The 20,585-nt window shown below is 41.6% G+C and overlaps 1 protein-coding gene across 1 annotated transcript in view; it reads left to right on the top strand.

Moving 5' to 3' along the window:
- slc16a2 (solute carrier family 16 member 2) overlaps positions 1 to 20,585 on the top strand; it is a 99,285-nt gene that overhangs the window by 72,878 nt on the left and 5,822 nt on the right. The window contains exons 3-5 of the mRNA XM_072595435.1: positions 8,676 to 9,126; positions 11,531 to 11,674; positions 19,868 to 20,096. Coding sequence (XP_072451536.1) covers positions 8,676 to 9,126; positions 11,531 to 11,674; positions 19,868 to 20,096 — 824 coding nt within the window. The remainder of the gene's footprint in view (positions 1 to 8,675; positions 9,127 to 11,530; positions 11,675 to 19,867; positions 20,097 to 20,585) is intronic.

The raw sequence follows: 20,585 nt of genomic DNA, 5'->3' as shown, positions 1-20,585 counted from the left end.
CAAAGCCATTCCGCATTACTCTACACTTACTCCCAACTAATGTACCGGACCAACATATCCCTGGCAATTTTAACATGGCCAATTCACCTAACCTGCACATCTTTGGACTATGGGAGGAAACCAGAGCATCCAGAGGAAACCCTACAGACATGGGGAGAATGTGCAAACTCCACACAGACAGTCGCCTGAGTTTGGAATCGAACCCAGGTCCCTGGCACTGTGAAGCAGCAGTGCTAACCACAGAATCACCGTGCTTCCTTAATGACAGCAGAATCTCCCCAGTTCTTCAATATAAATGGACAGTTGTGGAAGGTTCCATGAATAGGAGAATTGGCCAGCAGAGTTATCAGTTTCACGATAATTCCTATAATTTGCTATGTTAGCCATTCTGCAAGGACCCCTAGTCTCATAATGATTATCTGATCATTGGAAAATCTGGGCTAAACTCTTTCAAAACCTAATGGAGGGATTTTGACAAAACTCAGTACATAGATAGGGTTCGGCTCACAAAGAACGAATTACTTTTAGGCAAAGATATGGATCTGGATTGGTTAAGTTTTAAAGGACTGGAAACACTGGGAGATAGGGTAAATTGACTTTTATTTTAAGACTGGGGGGGATTGTTTTATTTAGAATGTGGTGCATTCCCTCACCTGCTGTTGGGAAATTTCTCAAGAGCTACCAAAATGCCAGCAGGATATTCATAGCAGGTTGTTGGGTGTGGATTGATAGGTGAAAGCTCTTAATAAAATGAATAATTTTTCCAGCTTTGTAGTTACAGAGCATCAACCAAGCAAGAAGAAGCCTCAAGGAACACCTGTGTAATTTAATACCATTGGGTTACCATTTTATCCCTTCACTTGGTGTTCATTTAATTAATGAATTCACTTCCAAGTGGTTAACATTGGAAGGTGCCTGCCTTCAGTCAAAGTGCAGGGAGGCAGGAACACTTCATGGGATAGGCCAACAATTCCTTTTTCAGAGTTTCTGGTTGGAGGTGGTGAGAGGGTCCTGACGGTCAGAGGGTCATGGAGTCAGAAGCTCAGTGAGAATGAATCAGGTACATAAAGTGAGAGTTGGGGCCATTGTGTTGGACATTGGGCTAGGGGTGGGTCAGTATTATAATTACCTCATAGTTACACAAGGTTTAATTTGCCTTACATGACCTGGGTACCTATCCAGCAAACATTTGCACAGGGTCCTGGGGAAATTGCCCATTCAAAGTTAAGGCTTTCTGTATAGTTCCCATGGAGTCAGTGTATCAGGACTTTTGAGGGGTTCCAAAGTAACTTTTGGGAGTATGTCTGGTCTCCAGCTATCCGCAAACTGGAAGACATGGGCCACAGTACAATTCTAGGAAGATGGTAGCATACTGGCCAATGGCACAGCTGTTCACCATGTATGGACAACATGAGGTGTGGATGTATTGTAGGGATAGGGAGCAGCTAGATTGATTAGGGAAGTATTTTTGCCTTTCCACACTTCTACAACTCTCCTCACCTGAGAGGCAGCTTCCGGACACTGGAATCCAAAGTAGCTCAGGGCACAAGCTAACCTCAAACTCAGTACGGCGCAGTTCGGTCATGAAGCAGATAAAAGCTCTTATGTTTTCACATTGCAGCTGAGTTATACAATGTGACGAAACTCGAGAAATTTTTGAAATGATTGAAATAACAAAAATAGATCAGTTTCTTTTGAAAAATTTGTTCTGCCATCTACAGCCTGTGAAACTGAAATTAGCGAAGGTAGCACAGTAAACAGATGTGCTGGTAATAGTATGTTACCAAATGTCATGTTGTAATGCAGTCTGGAGAGTCAGGGAAGGATTAGCATTTGGAGGCATGGTTTTCTATTTCTACATGTCTGCTCATTTGAAACATGAGTTCATTTGGGGATATTGTTCTGCAGATGACTACCTATTGACCTACTGGTGTTTGTTTATATGTGACCCAGGACAATACTTAACTCTAGAGGGATTATCATGACTGAGCCCAATGCTATACATACTAGAAAGCCACACGCATGGGCTTCCAGTGTTGTCTGGCATGGGCTACTACACAGTAATCCACCACAGGTATGACCAAAGGATGGTTTTTTGACTTCTCTATTTGTCTCCCAATTCAAAGATCCCCGGATGATTGCCAGATAAACACAGCAAAGCCTCCTTTGCTCAGACTGAATGATGTTGCTTTTGCACAGTCATTAAACAAATTCCACCTGAATATACTATGCAAATTCCTGAACCGTTCAAATATTGCCCCTCCAGTATTCTTTGGAAAACTGATTACATTGTGTGAAATTGCAGTAGATTTTGTTTATTCATTTGTGACGTGTGGGTATCACTGGCTGGGCCAGCAGTTATTACCCATCCCTAATTGCCCTTGAGAAGGTGGTGGTGAACTGCCTTCTTGAATCACTACAGTCCACTGCTGTGGGTTGACCTACAATGCCATTAGGAAGGGAATTTCAGGGTTTTGACCCAAATAGTGAAGGAACGGCGATATTTCCAAGTCAGGATGGGGAGTGTGTTGGAGGGGAACTTGCAGGTAGTGGTGTTCCCATGTATCTGCTGCTCTTGTCCTTCTAGGTTGAAGTGGACACAGGTTTGGAAGGTGCTAAGGCTCTTTGAATTTCTACAGTGCTGCTGCTACTGAGTGTTAGTGTTGGAGAGAATGGATGTTTGTGGATAAAGTGCCAATCAAGAGGCTGCTTTGTCCTGAATGGCATCAACCTTCTTGAGTGTTGAAGCTGCACCCATCCAGGTACATGTGGGAGTATTCCATCACATTCCTGACTTGTGCTTTGTAGACGATGGTCAGGCTTGGGGGAGTCGGGAATTGAGTTAGTCGCCACAGTATTCCTAGTCTCTGATACAGACGAACACATTGAATGTTAAAAGGCATAAGGACTTTTTTCTTTGTGTTGCTGTATACAGGGTCAGTTAGATGCCTACAGAAACAGGGTCTTTTACATTTTGAAAACGTCTGTCAGAGGAATGGCTCAAAAAAACAGCCAATTTTGGTTTTGTTATACTGACACCAAGTGGCGTTAAGAGGAAGTGCTGCACACTGGTAATAATTTTAATTTTTTTACAGTCAGAGAGTCATAGAGATATATAGCACTGAAACAGACACTTTAGCCCAACCCGTCCATGCCCACCAGATATCCCAACCCAATCTAGTCCCACCTGCCAGCACCCGACCCATATCCCTCCAAACCCTTCCTATTCATATACCCATCCAAATGCCTTTTAAATGTTGCAATTGTACTAGCCTCCACCACTTCCTCTGGCAGCTCATTCCATACACGCACCACCCTCTGCGTGAAAAGTTACCCTTAGGTCTCTTTTATATCTTTCCTCTCTCACCCTTAACCTATGCCCTCTAGTTCTGGGCTCCCCCACTCCAGGGAAAAGACATTGTCTATTTATCTATCCATGCCTATCATGATTTTATAAGCCTCTATAAGGCCAACCCTTAGCCTCCGCGCTCCAGGGAAAACAGCCCCAAACTATGCAGCCTCTCCCTATAGCTCAAACCCTCCAACCCTGGCAACATTCTTGTAAATCTTTTCTGAACCCTTTCAAGTTTCACAACATCCTTCCAATAGGAAGTAGACCAGAATTGCATGCAATATTCCAAACGTGGCCTAACCAATGTCCTGTACAGCCACAACATGACCTTCCAACTCCTGTACTCAATACTCTGACCAGTAAAGGAAAGCGTACCAAATGCCTTCTTCACTATCCTATCTACCTGCAATTCTACTTTCAAGGAGCAATGAACCTGCACTCCAAGGTCTCTTTGTTCAGCAACATTCCCTAGAACTTTAGCATTAAGTGTATAAGTCCTGCTAAGATTTGCTTTCCCAAAATGCAGCACCTCACATTTATCTAAATTAAACTCCATCTGCCACACTCACCCCATTGGCCCATCTGATCAAGATCCCGTTGTAATCTGAGGTAACCGTCTTCATTGTCCCCTACACCTCCAATTTTGGTGTCATCTGCAAACTTACTAACTACACCTGTTGTGCTCACATCCAAATCATTTATATAAATTATGAAAAGTACTGGACCCAGCACCGATCCTTGTGGCACTCCACTGGTCACAAGCCTCCAGTCTGAAAAATAACCCTCCACCACCACCCTCTGTCTTCTACGTTTGAGCCAGTTCTGTATCCAAATCATTAGTTCTCCCTGTATTCTATGAGATCTAACTTTGACAACCAGTCTCCCATGGGGAGCCTTGTGGAACGCCTCATTGAAGTCCAAATTTAAATTTAGATTGTATTCATTATTTAATGTAGACATTAATAACTCTTTTTATAAGCTTATTTTTTAAAGAAATGAATAGTGTGGAGCATACTAAAAGAAATGTTTGGAGTTAAGAAAATCTACCTCTTGGAATACAATCTCAACCACATAGACCATAATGTTACTTAATAATCTCAGAGATAACTCAGAGTTACCTTTTTCCATTGAGGTGAGATTGCACAAAAGTTGAAGTTACCTTGATAACTCAAGTAATGTTTTGATATTTAATATTTTCTGATTTCCTAATATGGTTTGTCTTTCATAAAGGAAGAAACAATTTGTCGTTTTCTGTTATTTGAATGCACATTTAGTGTGGGTATGTTTTTATGCCAGTTCACTTTATGTCAGTCCCTATCATCCACTTGAAGTAGGGACTATTTTCCTTGAAGACAAGAAAGCAAAGAGGATACCTGCTAGATGCTTTCAAAATCATAAGGGGTTCGGACAAAGGAGAAAGGGAGGAACCATTTCTGTTTGGTAGAGGATGGATAACCAGAGGGCACAGATTTAAATTATTTTGCAAAAAAAATACTCAAGATGACAAAACACGTCTTCATCCAGTGAGTGGTTAGGGTCTACCAGCCCTGCTTGAAATGTGCTGGAGGCAGGTTCAATTGAGCCATTGAAGAGGGTACTGGATGATTGCTTGAGTAGAAATATTATGCAGGATTACAGGGACAGGGCACTACTGCAAAATACTTCAATTTGGTACAGACACGATAGGCTGAATGACATCCTTCTGCAATGAAACAAATTTGTAGTTTGGTAATTCTGTCAATATAAAGTTGTGTTTAATTTTCTGGAACCAAAACAGAAAGCGTACAGAGACTCACCTGCAGTTCTTTGTTTTATTTTATTGTATAATTTTCTGGCCCATCTTGATACACTGCAGGAACTACCAATACCTTTCAAACTAGAAGAACAAGGGCAACAGATACATGGAAACGCCACCACCTGAAAGCTAGAAGTCATCTTGACCTGGAACTATATTGTTGTTCCTTTGCTGGCGCTGGGTTAAAGTCCGTTGAACTCCTTTCTTAAGAGCGAGGCGCCTGGTCTGCTGCAGTTCAAGAAAGAACCTCACTGCCACGTTCAAGAGGCAGTTAGGGATGAGCAATAATTTCTGGCTTAGCCAGTGATGTCCATGTCCTGTGAATGAATAAAGAAAACTCATTCCTGACTTGTGCCTTGTAGATGGTGGAGGCATGGGATAGTCAAGGGGTGAGTTATTGTCACAGAATTTCCTGCTCTTGTGGCTACACAATTTACATGGCTTAAAATTTTTAAAATAAACCACTAAGGCTACAGAAATATCCACAAGTTAATTGTTAACTTCAGACACTCAGCAATGTCCTTCAGGAGTCAGCCAGCTCAGTTAACATTGGTGTTATTGAACATTCACGATGATGGATGCTCAACATAGAGGGGTACTGACTCATCCCTGAGGAGTGGCATTAGAGCATCAGACACAATGGTGGCCAATCTCTGAATAGATAAAGGAGAAGCATACAGGTGGAAACCTTCTTGTTGAGGCAATTGCTGTTTTCTGTTTTTGACCAAAAATTCAAGTATTTGGGCTTCAAAGGGTGAGGCAAAAGTGATCTGAAGGACTCACCTCTGCTTATAAAAGAACAGGGCGCAAGGTATGTTGCAGAATGAAGGTTGAATGACTTGTTTGCTGCGCAGGAGACCCCCAAAGCCAGTGGATATTGAGATAACATTTGTAATAACGTTTGCAGAATACAACTTGTCATCATCCTAAGGGAAGGAAGTTCAGAAATTAAAGCTCATTTGTTAGGTTATGATGAAGAATCATAATCCTACTTTAACACAGTGTTAAGTTTTGTCTGATTACAGCTTGGAACATTTACTATATTAAAGAGTCCTCATAAACATAAGCTGTTATATTAGGGGTGTGTTGTAGTTGATGTAGTTAATGCTACATTTTTCCCTTCACCTATACATATTCCAAGGGGATTTGAGTGACTGTAATGGTGGACATGAATTTGTATGATTTCTTCAAATTACAGTATTATGAAAGGGTATCTCATGCATTGATTAAAAAGAACATCACATTGCTGCTTTCAGTCTGATAGCACTAGCTTCTGATGATACAGTGCTTTTGTGACTGGAGGAAATATGTTCTGTTCTGTCCAGACTGAAACATATAAGGTTCACCATTAACCCAATGTGATTTACCTTATTTATCAGCAATTCTTAGTAAACTAAGTGCCATGCCAGAAATTACACAAGGTTATCATGGATGTCAAATTATTATGTCGGAAATAGAGCAGCCAATGTTCACACAGGGTCATTTAAGCAACAATATAATAACTGCTGGGTTCATCTATTCTTCGGTGATGCTTGTGATAAACATCAGCCAGTGGGAAAAACTCTCCAGGGGTTCCCCAAAATCGTCTCATGGGGTCTTACATATCGGCCTGGGAATGCAGACAAAGGTAGAATTTTTAACAGTGTAGCACTTCCTCAGTTTGATCTGAAATTTCCATCTAGATGTACTCAACTCAATCTTAACATTTTGGATTCATCATCCACTTTATTTAATAGATTAGATTAGATTAGATTCCCTACAGTGTGGAAACAAGTCCACACCAACCCTCCAGAGAGTAACCCACCCAGACCCATCTCCCTCTGACTAATGAACCTAACACTATGGGCAATTTACCATAGCCAGTTCACCTGACCTGCACATCTTTGTGACTGTGGGAGGAAACCAGAGCACTCAGAGGAAACCCATGCAGGCACGGGGAGAATGTGCAAACTCCACACAGACAGTCACCCAAGACTGGGTTCGAACGTGGGACCCTGGTGCTGTGAGGCAGCAGTGCTAACCACTGAGCCACCATGCTGCCCCAGTGTTCTTAGGAGACTTGTACTTTAAGGACATTGGATACTGCAGTTTCTTTAACACTTTAAATGAATATAAGTTCAATGAAATAAGTACAGGAGGATGTTCATCTGTCAGTAATTAACAACTTTTTTGTTCTACTTGCATCTTGAAGGATAGTTTATCCTGCAATACTGGGTTAGGATTATCCTAGGACACCCTAAGACATATAACTAAATGATTTAAGATAGTATTTGTTTATCATGCTAAAGAATAGGAATGTGATTTATCTTCACATCTTGGGTGGTACAAGGAGGTTGCAGATGTTTGGAATTGAATTTCTGTCATGTGCCTGGAACGGACTCAGAGAATGTCAGCTTGCTCCTAACCATGTACGCTTTTTCCTTTTCCTTTTTCTTTTCCCAAACAAGTAAATTGGACAGCTGTTGAAATTTACAATTACAGTTCAGGGTAAATATTAACTCAGAGGTGTTAATTATCCGTGGAGTTAAATGAGCTCCCTCACTTCTTCACCAAAGAGACTTTAATGTGTTTCCAGTTCTTCTGTATGGAAGAAGCAATCCTGAATGGAATAGTGGTTAATCCAGCAGAATAAAACAATCCCAGGAACACAAGAAATATTAAAGAAGGGAAAGACCCCTTTCACCTCAAGTACAGCCTCCAAGTTGAAAGTTCCGATTGTATCTGTCTTCACTACCTCATGGACAGATTATTCTAAATATTTTCACCATTTGGCAATGAGTACTACCTAAAATATGTACTAAATTTATTTTTCAGTAGTTTTAATCTATTATAATTTCCTTTTAGCCCTAGAATTCTAGATCAAAATACCTTACCTATTCCATTTAAGAATTTATAAACTTCAAAAACCAGCATTTCCCTCTCCTGACTCTGGTCTACCACTCCTTGCCTTTGTTTTATTTTAGACATTGTGACTTACATTCGGAATTAAAGGTTTTCAGATTCATGTTTCAGGGAATGCAGGGTTAGATGATTCTCATCATAGGAGCTTCTGATGACAAATGAATCAAATCCTAGAATACAATCACTGTCCACAGCAAAATATTTTAATACATAGGCTATCATTTAATGTCTTCACCTGCTTTGTCTACTCTGGATTGTAGATTTTATTATTCTGTGCTGGAGTCAGTGGTGATTGTGAGGTGCAGTTAAGGGGTACACAGTGAAAGCAACATCTGATCATTTCTTTGCTTAAGTGCCTGAACTAATGTTTCCAATTTGGGGATTTTGTCAAAAAGTTACATGAATTCCCCATTTTATGTATTCCTGGTTCAACAGGAGTAGGATCAATGGTATCAGTCTCCTCGTTTTCTCTTAAATTGGATTTTTCCATTAAGTAATTCTAAAAAATTAAACTCTGGAGATTTTGTAAGTTCATCTGGGGAAGCTCTTAACTTGGAAAAGAGCAGATCTTTCAATGTAAGAAGTCAAATGATCTACTGTAACACACCGTTCCATTGTCTTTAACAGGTCCCTGGAACTGAGATATTTCACCTATGGAATTCTCTTTGGATGTGGATCATCTTTTGCTTTCCAGCCTTCATTAGTCATCCTTGGCCATTACTTTAGAAGCCGGTTAGGCCTTGCAAATGGTGTGATGACAGCTGGTAGCAGTCTGTTTTCTGTCACTATGCCTTTTCTCTTAAAGAAGATTGGCGACACACTGGGTCTAGCTCATACACTGCAGATTCTCAGTGTACTCATGTTCATACAGATATTTTTATCCTTGACGTATAAACCTCTATTACCTTTGCCCTCTGCTGGAGAAAGAAGTAAGCCTGACAAAACAGAAGAACTGAAGTGCATTCACCGATTTAAGAAATACCTAAACCTGAGAGTGTTCAGGAAGGTAACGTACAGGATTTGGGCCTTTGGGATCGCCACTGCAGTCTTGGGCTACTTTGTTCCATATGTTCACTTGGTAAGTGCAGCAGCTTTGCCAGTGTTTTTCTGTAATAAAGTATATAATCTTTTCAAAAATGGGTTTGCAGGCACAGGACTGCTACTCTTCTGCTAAATGAGGTGAATGGCTTGCATCACAAGTCAATGGAGTTGAGAATTTATTGTGAAAGTACGGTTCATTTCAAAGAAACCACAGCACAAAATGGATCTAAATGGGGATTTGGTGCAACAGAAATTATGTGACACAGTTTGACTTTGCGTTGGCCGCAGTAAACCTCCAGCAGATCCAAAGCAAACTCTTTGAAACCTTCATTTATTGGTAACTGTTCCTTTGGTTGTTTGTTCACGGTCAAGATTTTAATAAGCATTTCAAGAATAGAGGACAGAATGTTATCCATATGACAGTAACACGTAGGAGCAGAATTAGGCCATTTAGCCCATTGAGTCTGCCATTGTGCTAACAATGCCAGCTCTCAAAGTTTTCAGGACACCCCAAAATACATTTACTGCCAAAGAAGTATTTTTGAAGTGTAGCTTAATAAACACAGTTGCTACTTTATACAGAGTAAGTGTCAGAACATCATTGGGACAATTGATCAGATAATATTCTTTTGGTGGTGCTTGTTGAAGGAGAAATGTTGATCTCTTTGAAGACTCCTTTGTATCCTCCTTGCACTTAATTTGCTCCCTTTCTTCATATCATCAGTAAACTTGACAATAATAGTCAGTGCCATGAGCCAAATCATTCATACAATTTGTAAATAGTCGAGGCCCCAACATTGATTCCTGTAGCATTCTAATAATTCCATTAACTCCAGCTTGTCAACTTCAAAATGATCCAGTTATCCTGAATCTCAGTTTCCTGTTCGTTAGCCTCTCCTCTATCCTTGCTAAAACATCACCCCAAAACTAAAACCCAGTTCTCACAAAGGTTCACTGGACTCAAAATGTTAACTGTTCTTGTCTCCTCAGATATTACCAGTCCTGCCTTGTGTTTCCAGCAATTTCTGTCTTTGTTTCAGACCTGCAGTTCTTTTATTTTATTTTGGGTATCTCTGTTGTTGGGTTTGCTTTAATGGAAAGATTGGATTTTTGATTGTGGACTGACATGGGGAAAAAAAGAACTGTTTAAAAACCAAGGGTTGTTGAAGGATCACTGCATGCTTTTGAATACAAGTAACCCAACAGTCATTGTAAGGATTATTTACACAGCTGCCAGTTCAAGCAGCAATAGGAAAAAGTGCAGATACTCTGGAACCAAGGGTGTGAACAAATGGAGATTCAGCAAGCAACAAGTAGCTAGTTGGTCTATGGACTTGTGACCAGCTATCAATAACAAAGGCCTGTGAACAAAAATGTGATTGGTTTTGAGGTTGCTGAACAGCCTGTGGATGTGAACAAGATTAGATTGCCTACAGTGTGGAAACAGGCCCTTCAGCCCAACAAGTCCACACCGACCCTCCAAAGAGTACCCACTTCCCTCTGACTATTGCACCTAACACTGTGGGCAATTTAACATAGCCAATTCACCTAATGCGCACATCTTTGGACTGTGGGAGGAAACCCACGCAGACACAGGGAGAATGTGCAAACTCCACACAGTCACCCGAGGCCAGAATCAAACCTGGGATCCTGGTGCTGTGAGGCAGCAGTGCTAACCACTGAGCCGTCGTGCCGCCAAATAGGGAGAAACCTTCAGGTCTCCACCAGCTCAGGAGCTCTGTCTGCTGTCTGCAGTAAAAGCTAATTTTGAGTTTGAAGAAAGCCAGTTTATTTTACCTTCAGCAATTGCTGTAAGCTGCGACTTTTAACTAATAAGCCAGATAGATTTTATAAATTTGAGTCAACCACCAAACCAGTGACAGCTTCTGGAGAAGGAAGACTAAGAATCAGTTTTCTGATTAGCCCAAGGAAAGATCTCATCAGATCTTGTGAACAGGAACCACTTAATTGCTTTCCCAGTTTTCCCTCCATAAATAATCCCATTTTTTTTGTGTGTTTACACAGGGAGGTCCATAAAAAATTAGAGATTTAACTAGTAGAGTTATAGGCTGATGGTTGATAATTGTTTACATTAGCCATTTATAAATAGCAATTTGTGAATTGCTGTAAATTAGTACAAATAGTAAATTGTAATAAATAGTAATTCTTGTTAAGTGGAGAAACCTCGTTGGTGCTTTCCATCAAGCTGGATCTAAAAGATAGGTAAATTGGGGAATTCTGTGTACTTTTAAAAATCTTCCACATTTTTTCCAGTTTGGTGGAAACAGCCATTAAAATAATTTTGTAAGTTTGAGGCAGGAGGTTGAGGGAACACCCACATTGGTTTTATCTTCCTGACAAAAATGGTCACTCCGTTTTTCAGATGCCCCGTAGTATCTTGTCATATCCATTCTAACATTCAGCACATGATTTGGCCGCAGGTGAATTTTGTGGAAAAGGAGTTCAGTGAAACTGATAGAAATTGGATCCTGCTAGTCTGCATTGGAGCCTCATCAGGTATCGGACGTCTGACCTTTGGGAAGATTGGTGACTGTATCCCTGGACCTAAGAAGATCTTCCTGCAGGTAAATCAATGTAAGCCAAAAGCTCCATTTTTGGGGAGAAGGTTGAGTTTGGTGTTTTATTCTGAAGTTGTATCTTTTTCCAATGTCCATCCTTAGGGTGCTGTCCACACTCCCCTGTTGGTAATTAAATGAATTAATTATGTATTTATGGAATGGCACAAAAGTGTTTTCCTTTTTATTAAACCGGCCCAAGTTGAAGGCACATCAGCAACTGTCTGTTAAGTGACTCAGGTCAAAAGTGCAATAGGGTTACACCTCCCCAAGACTAAAACAGGACAGTTACTCAGTGAAGAGGAAGAAATTGTTGTCCCATCACAATGTGAATAGAGGCTCTTTGGCCCATCATGCTGCACCAGTCTTCAAGCATCTATCTGTTGTTGTTTCATTTTCCAGCACTTGATCTGCTATGGCATTTCAAGTGTCCATCTAAATACTTCTCACATATGTTAAGGGTCCTGTCTCTACCAAGCTTTGAGTATAGGAGTTGGGAGGTAATGCTGAAACTGTACAGGACCTTGGTTAGGCCATTTTTGGAATATTGTGTGCAATTCTGGCCTCCTCCAGATCATAGTCATAGATTAATAGAGATGTACAGCATGGAAACAGACCCTTCGGTCCAACCCGTCCATGCCAACCAGATATCCCAACCCAATCTAGTCCCACCTCCCAGCACCCGGCCCATATCCCTCCAAACCCTTCCTATTCAGATACCCATCCAAATGCCTTTTAAATGTTGCAATTGTACCAGCTTCCACCACTTCCTCTGGCAGCTCATTCCATACACGTACCACCCTCTGTGTGAAAAAGTTGTCCATAGGTCTCTTTTATATCTTTCCCCTCTCACCCTAAACCTATGCCCTCTAGTTCTGGACTCCCCAACCCCAGGGAAAAGACTTTGTCTATTTACCCTATCTATGTCCCTCATAATTTTATAAACCTCTACAAGGTCAACCCTCAGCCTCTGCCCCAGGGAAAACAGCCCCAGCCTGTTCAGCCTCTCCCTGTAGCTCAAATCCTCCAACCCTGGCAACATCCTTGTAAATCTTTTCTGAACCCTTTCAAGTTTCACAACATCTTTCCGAAAGAAAGGAGACCAGAATTGCACGCAATATTCCAACTGTGGCCTAACCAATGCCCTGTACAGCAGCAACATGACCTCTCAATTCCTGTACTCAACACTCTGACCAATAAAGGAAAGCATACCAAATGCCTTCTTCACTATCTTATCTACCTGTGACTCCACTTTCAAGGAGCTATGAACCTGCACTCCAAGGTCTCTTTGTTCATCAACACTCCCTAGGACCTTACCATTAAATGTATACGTCCTGCTAAGATTTGCTTTCCCAAAATGCGGCATCTCGCATTTGTCTGAATTAAACACCATCTGCCACTTGTCAGCCCATTGGCCCATCTGGTCAAGATCCTGTTGTAATCTGAGGTAACCCTCTTCGCTGTACACTACACCTCCAATTTTGGTGTCATGTGGGCGGCACGGTGGCAGTGGGCAGCACGGTGGCACAGTGGTTAGCACTGTTGCCTCACAGCGCCTGAGACCCGGGTTCAATTCCCGCCTCAGGCGACTGACTGTGTGGAGTTTGCACGTTCTCCCTGTGTCTGCGTGGGTTTCCTCCGGGTGCTCCGGTTTCCTCCCACAGTCCAAAGATGTGCAGGTCAGGTGAATTGGTCATGCTAAATTGCCCATAGTGTTAGGTAAGGGGTAAATGTAGATGTAGGGGTATGGGTGGGTTACGCTTCGGCGGGGCAGTGTGGACTTGTTGGGCCGAAGGGCCTGTTTCCACACTGTAAGTAATCTAATCTAATCTAATCTAATCTTTCCTCAAATTCCTCTGAACCTCCTGCTCCTTAACTTAAAATTACTTTCCCTGGTTGTTCAGCCTTATATTGAGGGGAAATGTTCTCCCTTTGTACCTTATCTATGCCACTGTTAATGTCTCCCCTCACCATAGAGGTGTATAGCACAGAAACACACCCTTGGGTCCAACACATCCATGCTAACAACATATCCCAACCTAATCTAGTCCCATTTACCAGCACTTGGCCCATATCCCTCTAAACCTTTCCTATTCATATACCTATCCAGATGCCTTTTAAATGTTGTAATTATGCCAACCTCTGCCAGTTCCTCTGGCAGCTCATTCCATACATGCCGTGTGAAAAAGTTGGCCCTTAGGTTCCTTTTAAATCTTTCCCCTCTCACCCTAAATGACCCTATGCCTGTTGACTCCCCACCCCAGGGGAAAAAAACCTTGTCTATTTACCCTATCCATGCCCTTCATGATTTTATAAACTTCTATAAGGTCACCCCTCAACCTCTGATGCTTCAGGAAAAGTTCAAATCCTCCAACTCTGGCAAAATCCTTGTAAATCTTTTCTGAACCCCTTCAAGTTTCACAACATCCTTTCGATAGGAAGGAGGCCAGAATTGCATGCAATATTCCAAAAGTGGCCTCACCAATTCCTGCGTAGCTGCCAACTCCTATACTCAATTCACTGACCAGCAATGCACTGAAAGCATACCAAACACTATCTTCACTATCCTATCTAACTGCGAGTCTACTTTCAACCAATCAGCTCTCTCTGCTCTAAGGAAAACAGTTCCAGCCTGAAAGGCTTCATTAACTCTTCATTTACATAAAGATTTCCTGTTATGAATAAAGTATATTTTTGAAAAAACCTCCAGTCTCTCTAGTATCTCTTCATAGCTGAATTGTTGTTGTGCTGGCTTGGAGTACACTGACCCTTCATTGCATTGGATTTGATTAGCTATGAAGAGAGGTTGAGTCGGTTAGGTTTGTTTTCACTAGAAAAAAGGAGATTGAGGGGGGATCCTGATTGAGGTTTACAAAATTATGAAGGGTGTAGACAGGGTGGATAGAGACAAGCTTTTTCCCAGGGTGAAGGATTCAATAACGAGAGGTCATGCTTTCAAGGTGAGAGGTGGAAAGTTTAAGGGGGATACACGCGGCAAGTACCTCACACAGAGGGTGGTGGGTGTTTGGAACGCGTTGCCATCAGAGGTGGTAGAGGCAGGCATGGTAGATTCATTTAAGGTGCATCTGGACAGATACATGAGTAGGTGGGGAGCAGAGGGATACAGATGCTTAGGAATTGACCGACAGGTTTAGACAGTACATTTGGATCGGCTCAGGCTTGGAGGGCCGTAGGGCCTGTTCCTGGGCTGTAAATTTTCTTTGTTCTTTGTGTATTCAGAACAAACAGAATATAACACTGTGACCTAAGCATTAGGGAAGTGTCTGAATATGCATAGTTCCAGTTTTCAATGGTTTAGTGATTTTAAAAACAACTTAACAGCCAATCATTAGACTCATTCAAGCAAGACTAGATTCAGTTATCGATTTAACACAAACTCCTTCCGGAATCTAAATCAACGTTAGAGCTTTAAAGCCAGTGTGGTGAGTCTGGTGGCTGAATGTTGTTTCAGGGAATAGTATGGTAAAGACAAAAGACAGATCAGCAAGTGAGATGACCAAGGAGGAGTAAGGGGCTAAGAGGAAGAAGAGACACGGAGAGATTATTGAACACAGCAGGACTGGTGGGCTGAAGTGTATTTGTTTTCATGTGAGGAGTACAGAGCTTTTATAGAGATGCTGTAGAGAGAGGGTCAAAACTGGCAGTTTAACATTGTGTGATTTACATGTTTCAGGTGAAATATAGAGATTTGTGAAAGGTGGAGGAAATAGTATACTGATTAGGGAGAATGTCACAACTGTACACCTTGGAAGGCTTATTCAGTGATACCAGATATGGAAAAATGTGGAAACAATGGGATTGTTGTGGTAGGAGATTTTAACTTCCTCTGTGTTGACTGAGACCACCTTCGTGCCAGGGATGGGGGTGGGATTTATTAGGTGCATGTAAAGGGTTTCTTGAAACGTATGTATATAGCCCAACCAGGGAAGGGGTCATACTAGACCAGGTAGTGGGGGAATGAGCCTGGTCAGGTGATCAAAGTTTCAGTACAGGAGCATTTTGGAAACAGTGACCATAAGTCTATAAATTTTAAGTTGCTGACAGATAAGGATAAGAGCAGAGCTGAAAATGTGTTGCTGGAAAAGCGCAGCAGGTCAGGCAGCATCCAAGGAACAGGAGAATCGATGTTGCTGACAGATAAGGATAAGAGCAGAGCTGAAAATTCCTGAAGAAGGGCTTATGCCCGAAACGTCGATTCTCCTGCTCCTTGGATGCTGCCTGACCTGCTGCGCTTTTCCAGCAACACATTTTCAGCTCTGATCTCCAGCATCTGCAGTCCTCACTTTCTCCTCGAGGATAAGAGCAGTCCTTGGGTGAAAATACTAAACTGAGGGAAGGCAAACTAAGACAATATCAGGTAGGCACTGGGGAATATAGAAAGTGGGGGGAGGGAGGGGTGGAGGGGGTGGCAGTTTGAGGGTAAGTCCACATCTGGCATGTGGGAATCATTTAAAGGCCAGTTGACTAGAACTCAGGTCTGGCATATTCCAGTCAAAACAAAGGCCAAGGGTGACAAGATGAGGGAATCTTGGATGACAAGAGAAATTGTGAGCTTAGTCAAAAAGGAGAAGGCATACACGAAGTTTAGGAAATTGAAGTCAGACAGAGCCCCCAAAGAATATAAATAAAATAGAACTTAACAAAGGGAAGAACTTAAACAAGGAGTTAGGGCTGAAAGGGACTTCCTTGGCAGACAGGATTAAGGAAAATCCCAAGACATTTTATCCGATCATAAGGAGCAAGGATAACCAGGACAAGGGTAGGTCCACTCAAGGATAAAGGAGGGAATTTATGCGTGGAGCTAGAATTGTATCAGAATTCACACAGGAGAAGAACATGGTGGATGGTGAGTCTAGAGAGGGCTATGTTGATATTCTAAGACATGTCAATAAAGAAAAGGAAGGGTGTTGGGTATTTTGAAAAACGTTAATGTAGATACCCAGGACCTGATGGGAAGTATCCTAGAATAATGGGGGAGGCAAGGGAGGAAATTGCTGGGGCATTGTATGGAATCTTTATATTCTCTTTAGTCAAAGGGGAGGTCCCAGAGGACTGGAGAAAAGCTGGTGTTGTTCTTTGTTTAAGAAAGGATAATCAGGAAAACTACAGGCCCGTGAGCCTTACATCAGTGATAGGGAAATTATTGGAGAATATTTAAGGACAGCATGTGGAAAAATGTGAACTTATTGTAAGGCAGCTTAGCTTTGTGCAGGGAGGTTGTGTCTCACAACAGTTGAGTTTTTTGAGGAAGTGATAGATGAGGGTAGGGGTTGGATGTTGTCTATATAGACTTTAGCAAGGCCTCTGACAAAGTCCCTTATGGCAAGCTGATACAGAAGGTGAAGTCACATATGATCCGTGGTGAGCTGGTAAGATGGATAAAGAACTGGCTTAGTATTAGAAGACAGAACGTTGTGATGGAAGAGTGTTTTTCTGACTGGAGATCCGTGACCAGTGGTGTTCTACAGGGATCAGTACTGGGACTCTTGTTGTTTGTAATAGATATTAATGATTTGGAAGAGAATGTAGGTGATCTACTTAGTAAATTTGTGAACAACACAAAGATTGGGGAAGCTGTAGATAGTGAGGAGGATTCCAGAGGATGCAGCAGGATATTGATAGTCTGGAAATTTTGATGGAAAAATGGCAGATAGAATATAATGCAGACAAATGAGAGGAGATGCCTTTTGGAAGGTCTAATGCAGGAAGGAACCATACAATAAAGGCAGAACCCTAAGTACCATCAATACATCAGTGGTAGGGAAATTATTGGAGAAGATTTAGGGATAGCATGTGGAAAAATGTAGGAGTACAGATCCACAGTTCCTTGAAAGTGGCAACACATGTGGGTAAGGTGGTTAGGAAGGCATATGGCATGTTTGCTTTCATTAGTCAGGCATAGAATATAAACATTGGCAAGTCATGTTGAGCCACATTTGGAATATTGTGTGGAGTTCCAGTTGTCACACCTGCAGAAGCACGTGGAGGCTTTGGAGACGGTGCAGAAATGGTTTACCAGGATGTTGCCTGGTTTGGAGGGTATTAGCTGTGAGGAGAGATTGGCCAAACTTGGTTTGTTTTCACTTGACCATCAGAGGCTGAGCAGATAGACGTTTACAAAATAATGATGGGCATGGATAGTATGGATAATCAGAGACTTTTTCCCAGGGTAGAAATGTTAGTTACTAAGGCACATAGGTTTAAGATAAAAGAGGGAAAGTTTAAAGGAGATGTAAGAAGCAAGTTTTTTTTAATATGGAGTGACCGGAATGCATTGTCAGAGTAGGTGGTGGAGGCAGATACAATAGCAACGTTTAAGAGACATCTTAACAGGGATATGAATAGGCAGGGATTAGAAGGATATGGACAGCACAGAGGCAAAAGGTTTGTAGTTTAGAAAAGCATCATGTGCCAGTGCAGGCTTGGTGGGCCAAAGGGCCTATTCTTGTGCTGCACTGTTATTTGTTCTTTGTTCTGAGAAGCAAAGTATTCATTTAGTACTTCTGCCCTACCCTTTGCTTCAATTAACACCGTAACCCTGCTTGTTCCTTATGGGCCTCTCTCTATCTTTCGGTAATGTTTTACTGGTAATATGCTTGAAGAACATCTTACTGTTTGTTTTAGCGCAGCCTACATCCTTTCCTCATGCTTCCTCTTAACCTTCCTTATTCCAGCCTTAGCCTGTCTCCTGTATTTGAGATACTCTTCCTGATTTCTATTGTATTATTATTCCAGTGGGCGTCATATACCTCCTTTCTCTTCCTTATTTTCTTATGATATCCTGAGTCATCCAGGGCACTTCAGCTTTGGATAATTTGTATTTATTTCTCATGTGTATGCATGCATTCATCTCTCTTTTGATATTCACCCATTTTTCATCCACTGTTTTATTCACCAAAATATGTTTCCTATCAACCTGCTCCATTTCAACTTCTGGGCTTCTAAAAATCTGCCCTTTTCCAGTCTGACATCTTAATCATTGACTGATTTCTTTTCTCTCCTTTTCTAATTTATTATGAAATCTTATTATGTTATGATTGCTATTTCCCAAATACTCCCCACTTTGACGTTCTCCACTCGGCCTGCTTCATTTTCTGAGACCAGATTGAGCATAACTCCTTCCCTGGTAGGATCCAGAAAGTTTTTCTGCACACATTGCAGGAATTTCTCCCCTTCTGTGCCCTGCACTTTACCTTTTTCCCAGTCTACCCAAGTGTAATTGAAATCACCCCAATTATCACAACCCTACTTGTCCTGCAGATTTCCATAATCTACCTAGAGATGGGGCTATTTTCCTTGAAGCGTTGGAGGCTGAGTGGTGAGCTTATAGAGGTTTATAAAACCATGTCAGGCATGGATAGGGTAAATGGATAAGGACTTTTCCCCAGGGTGGGGTTTTCCAAAACTAGAGGGCGTAGGTTTCTCTAAGTAGAATTTTCTACTTCCTCCCCAGTATTTGGAGGTCTGTAATAAATATGCGACAAGGTCACCACACTCTTCCTGTTTCTCCACTTTTAACTATATAGACTCTAATTCAGGAACTGCATCTCGTTCAAGGACAGTGAAGTTACCTTTGACCAAGACTGCTCCACCTCCTCCCTTTTTACCCACCCTGTTTTCATTAAAAGCCTTATAGCCTGGCATGTTAAGTATCTAGGAGAAAGTGAGGACTCCAGATGCTGGAGATCAGAGCTGAAAATGTGTTGCTGGAAAAGCGCAGCCCTTCCTGAAGAAGGGCTCATGCCCGAAACGTCGATTCTCCTGCTCCTTGGATGCTGCCTGACCTGCTGCGCTTTTCCAGCAACACTTTTTCAGCATGTTAAGTATCTAGTCCTGCTCTGGCTTCAGCCATGTTTCTATCAACGCTACTATGTCACATTCCCCCAGAGTAATTTCTGCTTCCAGTTCCCTAATTTTGTACATGATACTCAGTGTATTTACATATATACAGGTTAACCCTACACTGACCTCTTTCTTGCCCATTGGAAAGTGAGCCTTTCCCTATTCATTCTCAACACTCAAACCTTCCCTCACTTCCTTCTCTCTTTTGCCCTCCCTGGGTCTTCCAAAAATAGGCCCATTAGTTAACCCACTCTCTTGCCTTACAAACTTGAATCCACCCGCACTACACTATTTGCTTTCTCAGCAAGGAGATTAATGCTATTGTGTTCCAACTTGTAGGTGGCATCCTTTTGGATATTGGGGATTATGTCCATGATGATACCACTGTGCAAAGGTTTTGAACATGTACTTATTGTCTGTATTTTCCTGGGATTCTGTGATGGCTGTTTCATCACCATTATGGCACCTATTGCCTTTGAGCTTGTTGGACCTCAAGATGCATCACAAGCCATTGGCTTCCTTCTGGGACTTATGGCTATTCCCATGACTGCAGGACCACCCATTGCAGGTTAGTGACAAATACGAATGACATTTGTTTAATGTTTATTACTGGTTAGAGATTAAAAATCATGGGAAATTGAGATGCAGTTGGATTAGAAAAACAGTATGTTAACATTTACTAGTATATGTTTGAAGTTCTTAATCCACATTTTTTAAAAACTTTAAATAATATCTTTGGATATTGTTTATTTAATCCAGTAACTCCCAGGCATATGTGATAGAATTCCCAGATTCTGTTTGAAAAGCAACCTATTCCACAATTGATACAAATCAGTGGCAAAGGACCAGAGCAATGTTTGAAACCACTTGAGTGTTTTGCACATTGCTTGTTCACATTATTAACCATTAAACCAGATTACATCATAAATAGAATCAGAAAGTGCCAGTCACCTTCTGAAAAGGAAAACTTTGGTTAAATTTGAGGTGGGATCCTTCATCTTATTCGCGCAGATTCCAGAGCACTATTCCCCATTTGTTCACACAGTTATTATTAATT

This window comes from Chiloscyllium punctatum, chromosome 25 (genome assembly GCF_047496795.1).
Source record: "Chiloscyllium punctatum isolate Juve2018m chromosome 25, sChiPun1.3, whole genome shotgun sequence".
Lineage (NCBI taxonomy): Eukaryota > Metazoa > Chordata > Chondrichthyes > Orectolobiformes > Hemiscylliidae > Chiloscyllium > Chiloscyllium punctatum.
This window is presented reverse-complemented; position numbering and strand designations above follow the sequence as displayed.